The sequence below is a fragment of the Ursus americanus genome, chromosome 7 (assembly GCF_024610735.1).
Source record: "Ursus americanus isolate L20-20 chromosome 7, mUrsAme1.1.p, whole genome shotgun sequence".
NCBI classification, from domain to species: Eukaryota; Metazoa; Chordata; class Mammalia; order Carnivora; family Ursidae; genus Ursus; species Ursus americanus.
The window spans coordinates 19,131,288-19,148,659 of NC_142133.1; the positions used below are offsets into that span (position 1 = coordinate 19,131,288).

General features: G+C 34.3%; 1 protein-coding gene across 9 annotated transcripts in view; it reads right to left on the reverse strand.

Moving 5' to 3' along the window:
- The window catches only part of NRXN1 (neurexin 1), a 1,098,989-nt gene that overhangs the window by 577,491 nt on the left and 504,126 nt on the right, over nt 1–17,372 (reverse strand). For 5 of the 9 annotated variants that reach the window (XM_087863379.1, XM_087863382.1, XM_087863381.1 and 2 more), the window contains one exon: nt 16,615–16,641. The exons of the other annotated variants lie outside the window; for them this stretch is intronic. In XM_087863379.1, the coding sequence (XP_087719505.1) occupies nt 16,615–16,641 (27 nt within the window). The remainder of the gene's footprint in view (nt 1–16,614; nt 16,642–17,372) is intronic. 9 annotated transcript variants of the gene reach the window in all.

Sequence of the window (17,372 nt, forward strand, 5' to 3'; positions counted from 1 at the left end):
AAATAAATAGACAAATTTAAATTCCCTTATGTCGTAGACTTTTACATGGGGTATTAAAGAAATAACTAATGGAAATGTATTCAAGAACTTAAGAGTCTGGGGACATGAGTTTTAGATTCAATGTTGCCATTAAATCTAGCATAACATGAATTATGCTAATTGATTCTCCCTCTCACTGCTCCTGGTCTGAGTTTTCTTGTCAGTAAAACAACATAACAAAAAACGAAAGCAATTTAAAAAGACTTTAAATGGCAGAAGCCAATGGGAAAGTCCCTTTGCTGCCTTTTTTTTTTTTTTTTTTTTTAAGTAAACTCTATGCCCAACGTGGGATTTAAACTCAAGAGTCACAGGCTCTCCCAACTGAGCCAGCCAGGCGTCCCAAGGTCCCTCCACTTCTAAATTTTAGTTACTTTTCCTGGTTCTACAAATTTAGAATAGAAGCCTTTATTAAAATGCATGGTATCTGTGTGTGTGTGTAAAATTAGGTGTCTACATATATCCACATTTCCGGATACGAACAAGTTTTATTTGGCAGTTGACTTTGAGGGTGGTAACGGCTAGTGGGAGGCAGGACCCTGTGGGAAGCTGGAAACAAAGCTTGTCATTGTGACAATAATGGGAAGAGAGAAAAGCAGGAGAAACGGGCTAGATCCATGGTGCCTTATGCCTGAGTCAGGGCTCCTGGCAGCAGCATTCCCACCTGTAAGTGACTAGACGACGGGTTTCTCAGGTCGTAATGATGACACCTTCAGCCTGCTATTTGATTTCTCCTTTTTTCTGGTTTTAAAAGAATTACTTCAAAGAAATAATCTAACTTGTGCTTTAAAAAAGAAAGAAGGAGGAGGAGGAGAAGGAGAGGGAGGAGGAGAAGGAGGGGAGAGGAGTAACTCTTCATTAAATGTTTCTATGTTATCTTTCTCTATGTCTAGATATTGGGCTGGGAGCAAAATTCTTTTGTTTTTATTTCTCACTTGAATCAGTTAGGGAATTAAATTATAAATTAAAATTAGACACAGGGAAATTGTACTTCCAAATTCTTTTTCTGCTATTCACTAGCATTACGAGGGGAAAGACCAACAAAATAATTTGCAATCCCAGTACAAATTGAAAACGTGGGGCTGTTTTTCAAAATGAAGACTTTTTGGACAGTTACAGCTGTCCTTCTAGGATAAGCACAGGTCCTTCTAGGCATAGGGCCATGGGTGATTACACAAATTACACGCTGTTGAAGCCAGCCCTGATTAGGAGAATTACGTCTTGTGCTTATTTATTTTAAGTTTAATTTAGTTCTATATTCAGAAATGTGCAGACAAGGCTGGAAGCAAAACACTTCATTTATTCACTTAAGAGGCAAGCTGGGTCACCTTTCCCATACTGTCTGCACTTCATGGCAAGGCCTCTGGGGTAGCAGAGAAGCTGACTCAGAGGTGTCTTACTGGCCAAGTCTGGTGCCCATCAGTCAGGACCTGGGCTTGGTGACATACTAATAATTATCGTAACAATCATGAAGTGGAGCTCCTTGCCAAGCCATGTAACTCCTCCCTCTTCTCTGTCTCTCCTCAACTTCTCCTCATTTTAGTTGAGGGTACATCCTTGACAATTATTCAGGATGTCTTTATGAAGAGAGCTGCTTGGCTTTTCCGTACAAGCAAAGTAATGTGTATAGAGTCCTAAGGATAGACACATTTCTCTATACTAAAAATATTAGAACTACCCTTCCTTAATTAAAAAGTACTTTGAGTAAATCATATAAAGTGAGACATTAAGCTTCTAGGTGTTAGTTTTTCAAAAATGAATATGAACACAGGAGAAAGGCATTTTATAAACTACTTAATTTCTCTGGAGAAATAAAATAGTAACATGCTAATTAATTACATTGTACTTGTTTTGGTTAGATTGTTACTTAAATCTGTCCTTGTGTTTTAGAAAGTGCTTGAGCCCTATATCTTGGTCCGGTGCCTGTGTCTGGACTCACGGGTTTGGTTTTTATCCTAGTTCCGTAAGTTACTAGCTGTGTGAACTTGGGTAATCTATTTAAGTTCTCTGGGCCTCAGTATTTGTATCTGTAAAGTAAGTTAGTAATAGAGATACTTCGCAACACAAATAGATTTAATGCATTTGAATAATTTAAAGCAACGCCTAGTACACAGTAAGCCCTCAGTTATAGTAATAATATTATTTTCACTATTATATTATCACTATTATTATATCTTCCCTTCAGTGTATTCAAATTTCAAAGAAAATATCATATATCTACAGCTCAGTGCCTTGAATGTAATAGCCATTCACTAAATATTTACTGAACGGGTGTATTTGTTTAGAGTTTGTTGGATTGTGTGATTGTGTGTGTGTGTGTGTGTGTGTGTGTGTGTGTGTTAGAGGAAATATCTCTTGATACTGAATTAAGCCAAACAGTTAAAGTAAAGTTAACTCCATTAACTTTTAGCTTACATTCACTGGGAAGTATCAGGAAATAGAAAGCCTCATCCCTCTGTTTTCATATTTGGCAGCACGGAATCTGTAAGTGGTACAGGTGGAGAGCTTGGGTAACTCAGTTATCTGGCTAACTATTTGGCTAGCTATTTTACTCAGTTCCCTTGAAAATAAATTTAATATTGTGTAGACCCTGGGAGAGCAAAATGCCTAAGGCTAGCAGTCAATAATTTCCAAATGCAAAGAAAATAGTTGGTTTAGGAATTGAGGGATTCAAGAATTAATGAGTGATTGTAAAAAAACACTGGCCTTGTCTGCAAAAAGATCTGACCTTGGAGAGCTGCTGGAAATGCCCTGCAGAGACTCCTCTGCCATTTTCCTAACTCATACCAACCCTATTCTATGATCTACAAAATAAACTTTAGCATATGTAGCTGCTTCACGTACTGCTCCATATCTGGCTTAATACCATACATAGCTCTAGGCAAATGAATCAACAAGGTTTAAATCATCTACTAAGAAATATTTAGCCTCTATAGCATTGACATTGATTGTACCCATTTATGACAGACCAGGATAAGTATCTCCGATGTAAATAATTTTCAATGTGAAAAACATACATTTTAAGAAATATAAATTACCTTTTAAGAATATAATTATATTTACAGCACAGTAAAAATGAACACAAATTATATAAACATATTGTTTGAAGAATGTTTTAAAATAACTCTTTAAATCTAATCTAGCTCAACTGGCAAGTTTAGGAAGAAGCATCATAAAATAAACTAATATACTGAAAGAAAAATTTGGACTGTGACTTTATTTTAAGGAAAAAAGGTCATTTCCAAGAAATGCTTATCACATAATAGGATAACTTGCAGGTATAATTGAATACTAAATAGTTAATGTGCTTTTAAGTAAGCATTATAATTGGAAAATGTACAGAGTTGGTGTAACATGAAAAGGATTATATTGATTTACAGTGATACTTATTTAACTTGTCTTATGCAATACTTACAAATGTCAAGCTATCTGAATGAAAAAATGAAAAAGCACACAGATATTGAGCATTCAGAAATTTACAAATATTTGACAATCCATAAAAAGCAATGCGATTAGAGTATAAAACACAGAGATTACTTAATTAAATATATTATTCCTCATCTGAATACTCTATTATAATAGTTATAGAATTTATTTTTATGAGGCCAAGAAGAATGCGTATTTTTGCATGACACAAGGAAAGATGGTTTACCTGTGTTTTATTTTCCGTATCTTGTTAATATAAGTGCATTGGAATATCTTTAAAGATTGAATTTATAGAATTTAGCTGTCCCTCACTATTTTTGGGGTATTCTTGAACAAACTTTCTCCAAAAATAAAAAGCATAGTAGAATAAATAAATAATTCTCAATTCCTGACCTTGTTAATTTATTTGTCCCCTTCTTTTCTTTTCCCTAGGAAGCCATTGCGCTGCTTGAAAATCAGTATTTTTTCAGTATTTGTCTTAACCATTATGAAATTATTGTTTTTTAATAAAACACATTCTAAGGAATATGATAAGAAATATTTTGTCTTTAGAAATTTCGAATTGTAGCATCTCATTTGTTTTGGTCTTTTTTTTTTTTTTTTTTCTTTCCTCAATGACTGAATCAAAGAGGGCTATGGACAAGTAACACATGATAATTCATCCATCCATCATATAAAAATTGGAATAATAATATATGTTTTTTCCCAAGCAATGATACGATGACTTACAAAATCCTTCTTTACTTTGAATTTTAATAATGCAATAACAGACTGTGTTAACTTGATTGTTTTCTTTTATTGTCATTAGCTTATTTATCAGGCTAACTTTTAGTCATTAAGTGCTATGATTTAGTTATTGAGTGCTATGACTTAATTCAACCATTTATTTTAGTAATGGGAAAAATATTAAGATTGCTCATTTATTTGAAGGCATCTTTGGGTCAAAATCTTCTGAAATGAATGGCCTGCCTTCCTGTCCTGGAAGTAGTCTAAAAAGGTGCTTGTCCAACTCTAGCACCAGTTATTAGCAGTTAAATCTTATGTCAAGTTAACTTGCTCAATCTGAGGAGATAGTGTTTGCAGATTCCTTGGAGCTGGTCTACCAACTGCTAGAAGTAATGTTATGTCTGCGTGCCTGTTCCCGGTCAATTTTCCTGTGATGAGATTACATTAGGCTTTCACTTAGTGGATTACAGTCAATGATAATTTACAGCAATGCATCTGTAAGTGTCTTTTCATTCATGGTTATTCCAATCTGGTTTGTTTCTCAAGATCTTGCTCACAGATGCTTCCAATCAGTTTTAATTTGACTGCTCTGAGATCACTGATGAATCATAATAGAACTTACTTTTGTACACATATGTTTTCTCTCTATTTTATCTTTCTTCAGCTGGTTCAATGACCTGAACCTGCTTTATATTACTTTGGCAGAAAATCTAAGCTGAGCAATAGATTAGGTTTTAAAATACTACATGTTATAGTCACATTCTGGGTATAATGTTTGTAATAAAAATGCTAAAATAAAAGAACATGTTGCAAATGACCATGAAGCTATAGTTTTAAAGAAACATATATTACACAATGTGTCATATATTAAGAATGTAACATGCAAAGCACTATGTGTTATAAGGGCATTTAAAATATGAATAAAATTTTTCTCTGAGAACTGAAATGTTAGGCTACTTTTTATATTTTCTGTTTCCTCTAGTTTCCAAACGTGAATATTATTTCTAAGTAGGAGCCAAATGTTGCTCAAAAAGAGACTCATTTTGACTGTTTTGTAAGTCAAAATTGGTGGGAAATTTAGTCTCCAAATACATTTAAAAATATACAAACCATAACATACCACATATGATGTAGTGTAATCCTAGACTGTCCTAAATAATGGTGGGATTGGTTTCCATTATATCTTAACAAAGCCTTACTTCTATTCACTTTTGATTGCATATTTTAAATTGGTAGAGTAGAAAGAAAATCACTGTAGAAAATTTACAAAGAAAATTTACAAAATTTACAATTTACAGATAATGAACAAAGATAATAAAAATTATCCACAATCTACATAGCAGGTGCTATAAATATTTTGAGGGCTATATTTTCAGAAACATCCCAGAAAAGCCATTTTGTTACTGTGGTTCTTTGTCAATTTTGCAATTAAAAACTCAAAAAATAGGAGATACCAATTATTTCTTCATTGCCTATTGTTTGAACTAATTTTCCTTAATTGAGCAGTTTAAGACTCGATCAATTACCCAAATATTATTTTTGACAGTGTAAAGCTTCTCAGTTGATTTCCTGAACTGAAACTTCAGATAAAGTAATTTAATTTATAAACATTTAAGATACTTCAAGAATCTCATCACCTATAACGTCACCTTCAGAATTCCATGTGGTTATTATTATTTCTATATTTATTTTTTTAAATGTTATTGTAATCATTATCATGTCCTACCTCCATTTTGGTCTCCCTATTTCAACACTATTAGATGAATATGTATGTATTTCAAGGGAATTTGTATAACTTATTAAATCATTAATTTTTTATTTTCTTTTATTGGACACCTTTATAATGCGTGAAAAATCAGTAATAACAATTTTAAGTCATGCCAGTATAGTATACTAGTTCTATAATGTTTGGGTTTTAATTTTCACATGCATTAGCTATTTGCTTTATACCTATGGAAATGTAAAACATTTCAGAATTCTTTGGATTCTCTAGCAGTACAGATTTATTTATACTGGAAATTTCTTGATTTCCAAAATGAGTTGATTTTTTCCCCAAGTATCCAACAATTTAATGAGTGCCTGTATTCACAGGCTGCCTTTATTATTTGTATGCAAATTTTAGAAGAGAATTGGTCATTCTTACTCTAAATCCTACATTTCCAAAGAAATTTTAACTACAATAATTATCTATAGAAAGAGACAATTGACTTTGAAATTTAATTTACTTCGATAGTAGTTTGTACAATATATTTCAAGTCTACATTTATACTGATCTCCTGGGAAGGGTGATGGGCGGGTAAAGAATTCTCACAACTTTATGAGTGATGCATTCAAAGAACAAATAACAATGAGCAAATAATTCAGCATTAAATGAAATAAAAAGAATGGTAATTTAAATTCCCTTAGCATTTCTTACTTTATCTTTGAGGAAGCTGTTCTCAAAATGCACTTATCCATCCTGCTCTTTGCTCCCATTGGTAACAAGTAAAAGAAATGGATAAGAGCTCTGAGGACACTGCATCATATGTTAGCCAGTTATATGTTGAAGACATTTTAATCCTTACGGGTATCTTATGGGTAAAGAGAAAACATTTTTAATTAGATACTCTAGAAAAAAAGATGCTTGTGTGGAAAACCTTCTGCTCCTGCATTCCTTTGAGGAGAATATATTACGTGGGTCCCTGCTCTGATGACAGCTGATGGGATTACCTGTTGGCATCAGTGCCCCCCTCCCCAGGCTAAAATCTGGTCAGTAGCTTATAAGGTGACATTATTTGAAAGTTCTGCTCAAGAGCACAACAATAAATAATGAATCCACTATTTCTCTTTCTAGGGGAGTTTGAATACATAACCTATATAGAGACAACAGTTGGTGAAGGAGCAGCAAAAAGGCAGAGGACATGCACAGGAAAAAGCAGAGAACAGAAACCATGAGGCAGGAGACAAGATACCATGAACAAGCAGAAGACATTACTAAATAGAAGCTATAACCTAACTGAAGCAAGTTAGTATAGAGGAGAGGAGTAGCAGGAGCACCAGAAGAAAAGACAGCATAATGAAGTTACCATAAGGACACAACACTGAGAAGGGGGTCTTAAGTGACAGCAGGTGAAAGGATGGCAAAATACCTGGGCCATTGGAGCCACACTGTGCATTGAACAATCTTTCAGTTCTTGAGTCTCATTCTAATCTCTACAAAATCTGCCGTGTTGTGACTGGTGATTTCCTGTCTATATCTACTCTTAGTGTGTTCTTATAATAAACCTTCACTAACTAATATTACCTGAATATATGTCTATTCCTTAAATACTAAAACAAAAACAAAAACAAAACCCCCCCAGAGGTACAATATAAATTAACATAAAATATTACAGAAATATATTATTATTCTGAAGTATTGATCAGTAACATTCTTCAGGGATTGTTTTTAATGAATAGATAAGAATAGTGAGTGAAGTTAAACAAATTCTTATCAAGCATTCAAAAGTGTATTTTCTTACTAAAATAAAAAAGACAAGAAATAACAAGTGGTGGTGAAGATGTGGAGAAAAAGGAACACTTGTGTACTATTGGTGGGAATGTAAATTGTGCAGCCATTGTGGAAAACAGTATGTAGGTTCCTCAAATAATTAAAAATAGAAATACCATATGATCCAATAATTCCACTACTGGGTATTTACTCCCCAAAAATAAAAACACTAACTTGAAAAGATATATGCACCCACATGTTCCAATGCAGCATTATTTACAATAGCGAAGATATAGAAGCAACCCAGTGTCCATTCATAGATGAATGGATAAAGAAGGTGTGGTGTTTTGTGTGTGTGTGTGTGTGTGTGTGTGCGTATGACATGTATATGAATATACATATAGGAATGTTATGCAGCAATAAAAAAGGATGAGATCATGCCATTTGTGACAACATGGATGGTCCTAGTGGGTATTATGCTAAGTGAAATAAGTCAGACAGAGAAAGTCAAATACCATATGATCTCACTTATAAGTGGAATCTGAAAAACACAACCACACACAGACATGAATAAACAAACAAAAAGCAAAATTAGACCTATAAATACAGAGAACAAACTGATGGTTACCAGAGGAGAGGGGGGTGAGGGGATGGGCAAGATGGTGAAGGGGACTGGGGGATACAGTTTGGAATGAATAAGTCATGGGAATAAAAGGCACAGCATAAGGAATAGAGTCAATGATGTTGTAATAGCCTAGTACGGTGACAGAGGGTAGCTACACTTGTGGTGAGCAGAGCATAATGTATAAACCTGTTGAATCACTATGTTGTACATCTGAAACTAATGTAATATTGTGTATCAATTATCCTTAATTTTTAATTTTTTTTGAATTTTTTTGAAGTGCATTCTCTTAGGTGGATTAGAAATACACTTTTATTATCTAGTAAAAGTATCCAATGGCTTAACAATCTTTTTTTTTTTTGTATATAGTGAAATTCAATCTATAGGAGATTTGACTAAACATAACTTCTGAGTCAGTGGGAACTAAATTCATGAGTTTTTGTTGTAATAAAAACATTCTAAAATTCTAGGTTAAAATCAAATTATTGAGTGCCTAGACATCAATGTAAAATAATATATTTTATGTTTTGATGAGTGTTTATATAGTATACCATAGTCTTTAGGGAAACTAACTTACTAAATGCGAACCCAAGAATTTCTCTGAAACTTAGGCTACGGAATCTTTTACATTTTTTTCTCTCTCCTTTTTTAAAGATACTTTATTTATTTATTTGACAGAGAGAGAGACAGCCAGTGAGAGAGGGAACACAAGCAGGGGGAGTGGGAGAGGAAGAAGCAGGCTCCCAGCAGAGCAGGGAGCCCGATGCAGGGCTTGATCCCAGAACCCTGGGATCATGCTCTGAGTCAAAGGCAGACGCTTAACGACTGAGCCACCCAGGTGCCCCTCCTTTTTTTTTTTTTTTTTGCAATTTGTCTCAATTAAAAAAAAATCTGCATTTTCAAATTATGCAAACATCTTCAAATAGCTATTTTCTCAGAAAACACTGCCAATTTCATAAGTAAAATATATATAAATAATTAATCTAAAAAAACACCTATTTTTCAAGACTAAAACTTTGAAAAATCATCAAACTTCTCCAAGATCTTAAAAAAAAAAAATCACATTCTACATTGTAAACCTTGGTGTTAAAGGATATGTATTCTCCTATAAATGGAAGCTAAGCTGGAATGCTTGTATTACTCATATCGGACCCAGAGTTAAGTAAACAAAGGAATCATTTTTTAAATTATGCATCTACTTCAGCAGGTAGCAGATGCATAACTCCTTTCTAGTGACCATATGAGGAACTGAAATCCATCATATTTGTTTTCATATTCTCTGATAAATAAGCAATTGATAGTGTATAAATTGTTAATGGCTTTCTTTTGAGTAAAATTAGGAATACAATACTTGTAGAATTTTTTTTTAAATTTAAATTCAATTTAATTAACACATATTGTATTATTAGGTTCAGAGGTAGAGTTCAGTGATTCATCAGTTGCATACAACACCCAGAGCTCATTACATCAAGTGCCCTCCTTAATGCTCATCAGCCAGTTACCCCATCCTCCCACCCACCTCCCCTCCAGCAACCCTCAGTTTCTTTCCTAGAGTTAAGAGTCTTTTATGGCTTGTCTCCCTGTTTTTGTTTTATTTTGTTTTTCCTTTCCTTCCCCTAAAACTTGTAGAAAATTTTTCTTTTTTTTTTTTTTAAAGATTTTATTTATTTATTCAACAGAGATAGAGACAGCCAGCGAGAGAGGGAACACAAGCAGGGGGAGTGGGAGAGAAAGAAGCAGGCTCATAGTGGAAGAGCCCGACCTGGGGCTCGGTCCCATAACTCCGGGATCACGCACTGATCCGAAGGCAGATGCTTAACCGCTGTGCCACCCAGGCGCCCCGAAAATTTTCTAATCTATATTTCTCTATATTAATAAAATGAGTGCCGTGGCATGGGGCTTTGATCATCATTGAACATCAAGCCTGTCTTAAAAATTGTACGTTGTTTTAAATGGAAGTTATTGAGTTCTTTTTAGTCTTTTTGATTTTTTAGCAGTTAACTTTCTATGAACCCAAACCAGGGTGTACAAGTAAAAGACCAAATGCTCCAATACAGAAAAAGATTATTGTTTTCTTTAACGTGAATGAAATTTGAATCACACATCTCACAATGAAATAAACTAGAAGCAAAAAAAAAAGTCTTATTAATGGCAAGAAATGTCGATTCAAATTAATATCCTTGATTTTCTGGGTCAGTGATAAATACTGAAATGCTACATCCCTACCAAAAGAAATACATAAATAAAAACGCGGAAGAGAAAAAAGAAACTCAAAATTATGAAGGGAGTGGTGGATAGTTACAAACCAGCTCTTTCTAATAACACAACAGACAAAGACATCTCACCAACAGGCTGTGGTCTCTTACTTTGGTGATATTTGTGTATAAAAAAAAAAAATTCCTTTTCACACAAACGAAAGGAATATCAAGTCAGAGTGGTTTTCTGAAACTTTCTAGGCCTTTCTGACAATATCTACCTAGGCCGTTGCTATAACACCGAGTTTCAACAACGAAAGCGAATTTGATGAATTCCGTGCACCCTAATCTGGAATTTTGCATCACTTTGAGCACAGCCTTTGCAACAGCAATAAGAAAATGCTTCAAACAATCAATTAATAATTGAGCCTGATTTCAAGAGGTATTCTTCACCTGCACAAAAGAGTGGTCTTTTAAAATATTGCAGCATTCTGTATTTGTACCTAAGCAATGAACAGATTAATTGTTCATGAAAATGGACCCAAGTCTTCTACTTCTCAGGCTCTCCCACTAAGATTTGCCCAATCTATGCAGCCATTTAAATGTGCATGGAAAAATGGTACTCTTCTTTATAATTCTCATAAACTTTAAATGTAGATAATCCAAATGGTTGTTCCTTAAATTTCACTCCAATTTTGATATTTCTCTAAAGACTTGTTGTCATGTACTAATTCCCTTTTTGTTTAACTATTTGGTATTTTTTAAATCCGAAATCTATGGTCTCAATATTTTATTTCCCTTAGATTTTTGCTAAAAATAATGATATATGAACTTTTATTCTCCTTTCCTTTATATCTACTTTCAGCTTAAAAAAAAAAATACCCAAACCAAAAATGACAGTAACTGAAAAAACAAGCAAAACTCTCATGTTCCGTATTTCTATGGTCATCTTCCTTTGTTGCTTGAGCAGCTCCTGTCCTAGGCAGATGAAGAGCACCAGTCATGAGAGGCAATGACTAACATAACTCTACAAACTGGGGGACAGTCGTGTGGGCCAGAGCTAGAGGATGCCTTTTCAAAGTTGTCTGGTCTGTAGGCACTGGACGCCTGCTCTGAACTGAACATTTGCTTCATGTTAACAAGAGCCAGTCCCCAGAAATTTCCTTCTATCTTTTTAAGAAGCCTGCCAAACAGCGGCCTGATCAAAGCAATTTAATGTGGCTTAAGTGCCACTGTTTGACATTTTGCATTCTTTTATTGCTTTCCATTTTTACTACATAAAAAAAAATGGGTGATAACTAATATCCAGTTGATCTTTTCATTCTGGTAATAAAATGATAATACAAAGATCTTATTATCCACTCCAGACATCCATCACAGTACATTTTCCAATAACATACTACTCGGAGTGTTCCTTCACTCTATCTAAGTGCAAAGTGAGGTTAAGTACTCGGCCTCACATTCTCTTTCTCTCTGATACTTTAGACACTGAACTACAAATAAAAGGAGCTCAACTTCGACCCTTGACATTTTGTCCACATTAACGTGATCTGCAATTTTGTTGTCTTTGCACTAGATAAATGATTTTCTATGAGAAGCTAAAAATAGTTGGAAGATCTGCTTACTAAAATATTTTGTCAACCCAGAGAATTTTTATTCTTGTAAGAAAACAAGAGGAAACAGAACAGGAGGAAACGATACTGGAAGTGGAGAGGAAGAGTACATCTTGGTAGGAAGAAAGATCAGGTGGGCAGGAGAAGAGACACAGATACAAGCATACAAAATAATGCATACAAGCAAAAGAAACATCAGAGATCATGAGTTTATATTAAAATAAATTTTTTATGCGGTTGTAGAGGTGGCCCCAAGCCTTCCTCTGTGCAAGAAGGACTTCTGTAATTATGTCTTTAATTTGAAAAGATAAAAACAAGCAAATACACCAATAAAACAATAAATAAAAGAAAGGAAAGAAAGAAATACTAACAAAAACATAAGCACGAAGTCTCCCTGCATCCACTACATATTTAGTTAATTATAGGACAGTTAGGACTCATCTATAGTTGATAGGAACATATTTTGTCTTCAAATGTCCAATATATTTAAATTGCTAAGGATTATAGCACTAACAATTTTTAAGATTATGAGAAAAAGGGAGAAAGAATAAAATTTGGGATGATTTAAAGATGCAATATAGCACTACAAATCCAAGCTTTCAGAAAAAAATTATAGAGAAACACATAGTCTAATGAGTTTGGAAGTATTATAGGGAACTGCTGGACACCAAATTTAAGATTGAGACTGTCTTGCTAACTCTATCGCAGAGCTAACCAAGACACTCGGCTGTGTACTTTGGCAGACAAAGAGAATGCACAGTAAGAACGATGGCCATTACAGATCGAAGTAATAATGAATTTGAGATAATTTCATAAGGATTAAAACATTTCCTTTACAATCTTTATACTTTTTAAAAGATGTATTAAGTCCATTAATATGAACCTAAGGAAGAGACTGTCAAACACACCTTTTAATGCAAATAATTCATGTGTCAGAAGAGTACGACTCAATCTGATTTGGATTTTCTCGGTAATAATTTGTTAATTAGTTTGTAATTTCTACAATAATTATTTTTTGTAAAATAGTCTACAACTTGTCTTTTTTTCATTAACTCAAATATTTCTCTTTATGTTAGAAGAATATGACTTTAGAGTCCTTTCTCATCTACCTTTTTGAAATACCGTCCAGAGAAGAAATAATATGCATTAAAAGATGGTGGTTCTTTAAGCAACTTCCACACACAATTATTTTATGATGGCAGAACGTCGCTCTCAATATTGCAGTTGATTGAGAAGGCGTGAGGAATCTGACTATTCCTTTATTTCTCTTGTGGCTAGAGGAGAATTGAGAGTGGGAGATAACACACTTCCATGCTTACCTTCCAGGCCATGAATCTGTACAAACTGACCTTAATTTAATTCCAAGTGGCAGATAAGAAACATATTTTAGCAATGATATAAGCTAATGGATGTCAGAGAGCTGGGATTGGTCTGGGACTGTGTGCAGAGACATCCCATTTGTAATCTGAAAGATCAAAGCATACATTTTGACACCGATATGACCACTGTTCATAGAGACGGTTCTTTTTAAAAAAGTACCCTCTCCACATATGAAAATAAGCTTTTGATTTTTTAATGAAAACTGGCTCTCTTTCCATTTAAAGATTCTTGACAGCTCTTCCTATGAGGAGGAAAAATGGTGGCAACAAAGAATCTGCCAGAGAAGCTGTCTGGAATTCAAATCTGCTCTTTCTCCAAGGAACCCGAACAAAAGGCTGTCCCGGCTTATCCACTGAAGACTCTATGGCTGCATCTAAACTACTCAAACAGAAATGGTTGACAAAGGAATGCACCTGCTGTCTCTGATGGTCCCACACGCCTGAGCACCTGCAGCTAGATCTGCTCCCCTCTTCACCTTCTACCTATTCTTCAAGGGCAAAGATTGGATAGTCTGATTCCGTATATATTTTCTTTTCCTTATCAAGTAACATCCGCTCTACGCTGGGGGGTGGAGAGGATGAAGAAGGATGGAGCCACCACAGGAAAGAGCAGAGCAATTCTGAGTAAGTGTAGAGAAGTTTGAAAATGTTCCCATCCAACCTTAATAATTTAGAGCTTAATATTAATTCTCAACCTAACATAATCTTTTATGTTATAGTTTGTATATTTGTTGTGGAAATTTTCTTAAAAATATCACTTGAGGTATGTCATATTAATTTTATAATACAGTTGATATCTTAGTTATGATATGATTTTTAGAGATGATGGTAGATGGTAGATGCTGTGATTCAATAAACGTACATTCATCTCGGTTTCAGACAAACTTAAAGTTTACAGGGGATAAATGTAATAAATCAGTCTCTCAGACTACAAGTTATCCTGAGATACAGAGATTTTAATTTATATTTTTATGGGGTAGGAAATGCACTCCAGGTGGAAATCTCTGCTTGCTTAATCACTATGAATTAGATTTGCATTGTTTGATATGTAAATTCCTCCCTCTCCTAACTTTGAGTAATAAAATGAATTCTTGATGGAACTTGGGGTTCTTGACATATCTGCCCACTACTCCCCAAATAAATTAAAGGCAAAAGAAAATGAAAGTGTTACCTGCTCATCGAATGTTCTTTCCAGTGACTGCTGTCAAGTTAAGGCATTTGCAGTCCTGTCCGAGGTGTGCACTGAAAGCTCACAATCATTCATTTAATTCAAGTAATTTACATGTAACGCATACTCCTTAAAAAGGGAAAAATTTCACTAACCAGCAAAAACCTTTGTCCCCAAAGGTATTATTCTGTGGAATATCCAGAGAAAAAAAAAGACTGTGCTTAATATTAGAATCTTGTAATATAAGCCAACTGAAGAGAAGTGTCTAACAAGGGTAATTAGACTATAAATATATATTTCAAAAAAAGTCAGAAAACACAGCATCACATTTGATTTGGCTAATTTTCATACTAGAATTCCAAATACTAGAGTTTATATAGTTACATTTTGTAAATTTTGAAATTCATGCTTTATTGTATGCTTAATATAAATAAACAAGAGCACATAAAACAGGAGTCTAGAAAGGAATATTTTCCTCCAATTATTTTCTAAGACCCAGGATGTATCAAGGACATCGATAACTGCATTAAGGCACAAATCTAGCTTTGGGAAAGTATTTCATGATTGCCACTTTGCCCACATCAGTGCCCCAGAGCTGAAAGTAAACTGGACCGTGACGTGAGACTTGCAAAAACTGTGCTCCTTCGCAGGAAGTGTGGGATGGGGTTTGAGAGGAGCTGATGTAACCTTGAAAAATTCCATTTGTGTGAGAGCTTGGAAAGATTATTTCAGGAATTGTTCTGTTCGAGATGATGTTTATGCCTTGTATGACAGTTTATCAATTTAATTTTTCATAAGTCATGATTCAGTTACCTTTTTATTGCTATGATTGGAAAGATTCACATTAATGTAACTTTAAAATGAATATTAAAATATTCGAAGACAAATCTGAGTTATAAGAAGCATGGTGTTCAAAGTAGTATGGATTTCATTAGATGAAGCTTCTTGTTTTATACGTTTAACACCACCATTTTGTTCCTCAGAGGATGACATCGCTGTTTGCAAAGACAGCCAATGGTTTTGGGAGTACGCTTCATCAACTCACATTCAGCATTTTCCAAGGATATAGAAAATGTTTGTTCTCATTGACTTTAACAATGAGAGATTAGAATCTTGTTAGAACCATTTTATTTACAAAGCTAACAACTTTGGTATCAATGGAGGAGATTCCTTAATGTGGTCAGCAAAACTGGAAAGGAAAAACCTAAACATTTATGTAAAGAAATAAAATAAATTTATTCTTAAGGTAATGCTACAACTCAAAATAAAATCACAGTCCTTATATCCTTTCAGGTTCTCTAGTCCATAGTCAAATAAAACTCAGTCCATGCATCTTTTCTGATTCATCATTTGGCATGCATATCACAGATTTGAAGGGTTTTGATTATTTTTGCAGATATGTGATGAGGATGTAAAAATTCATCATGTAAATACTCTTAATGAACAAGAAAACAACTCTTAGACAAGTAATTTTCTTTATATGTATATATATAACGTTGAAAAATACATTTTTCTAAGTAAAATTTTGGCTGAATTTAGAAGAGTTTAATAGTAGCTCTCAAAATAAAAGGAATTCAATTTTTTCTATATTTTGAGTCAAGAGATAAAAACAGAAAGTGAAGGAAATATGACCCACAGTGTTTTTTTCCTAATTTGGTGATGAAGAGAGCCACTGGAGTCCAAGATCGGGCAAAATACAAATGCTACTTTCCTTAATCAAAGGTCAAGGGAGGTTTGTGCACCTTCTGCTCTAAAACATTTGTCACCTCTTTTCCCACTTAGATGTAGGAACTATAGCAGGAAAGTCTTCAGCTGGACAGATTTCAAAATGAATTTTTACAACCCAGATGATGGACTGGTATACTTCAAAAGTGAATTCATGAGTTTGATAAACATCTTTCTCTTGCTTTCATTTTTTTCTGGACTAGCTTACATCATAATGGAGGAATAACATTTTAAAAATTTTGAATAGGCACTTACTGGAATTACAGTTAATCCTGATACAATCTAGATGGGGAAGAATAGATGAAAAATGAAAATTTATCCTTCAAGGTAATAGCTGCAGACATCCAATAAAATCACAGTCCACCCTTCCGGGGACAGACACATGCAAATATGGCCACTCCATATCATGTATTCTTTACATACTTCTAGAACCCAGATTCATTGTTATAAAACTTTACATTGGAAACAACAATAGAAGGTTTTTTTTTTTTTTTTAAATGGCCAATTCAAACAAAGCTACATGGTGACAAATCTAAGTGAAAGAAAGAGTTGTTAACTGTCAAAGATGCTTGGCTTAGACTGGCTGCGACTTTCTCCCCATCTGTGAAAGAACATATCATTCTTTTCAGCATAATTAAAAAGTGCTCCGTCACAATGGGGTACAGTGCAAACCCAGCTAGGCTCAGACATCTTGGACCTTCAGAGTCTAATATCCCACAAAGGCCAACAGAACTCTTGAGAATTGTGGTGGTCAAATGGAGAGCAAGTTGAAGTTATTCTAATCTCACCCTAATGTATTTTACTTTTGTTATTATTATCATTGGCGTAGGCAAAAAAGGTTAACAGCCAGATACTGGCTGGATTCTGTGCCTTGTATTAACTGGAGGAAGAAAGAAACGACTGTATTTTCCTTTAGAAGCCTCTAGTGGCTAAGGAGTAATGTCATTCTTCAGAGCACACAAGCCTATGCCTCTCTCAGGAGCTAACAATGTTATCTCTATGTACTAAGTGTC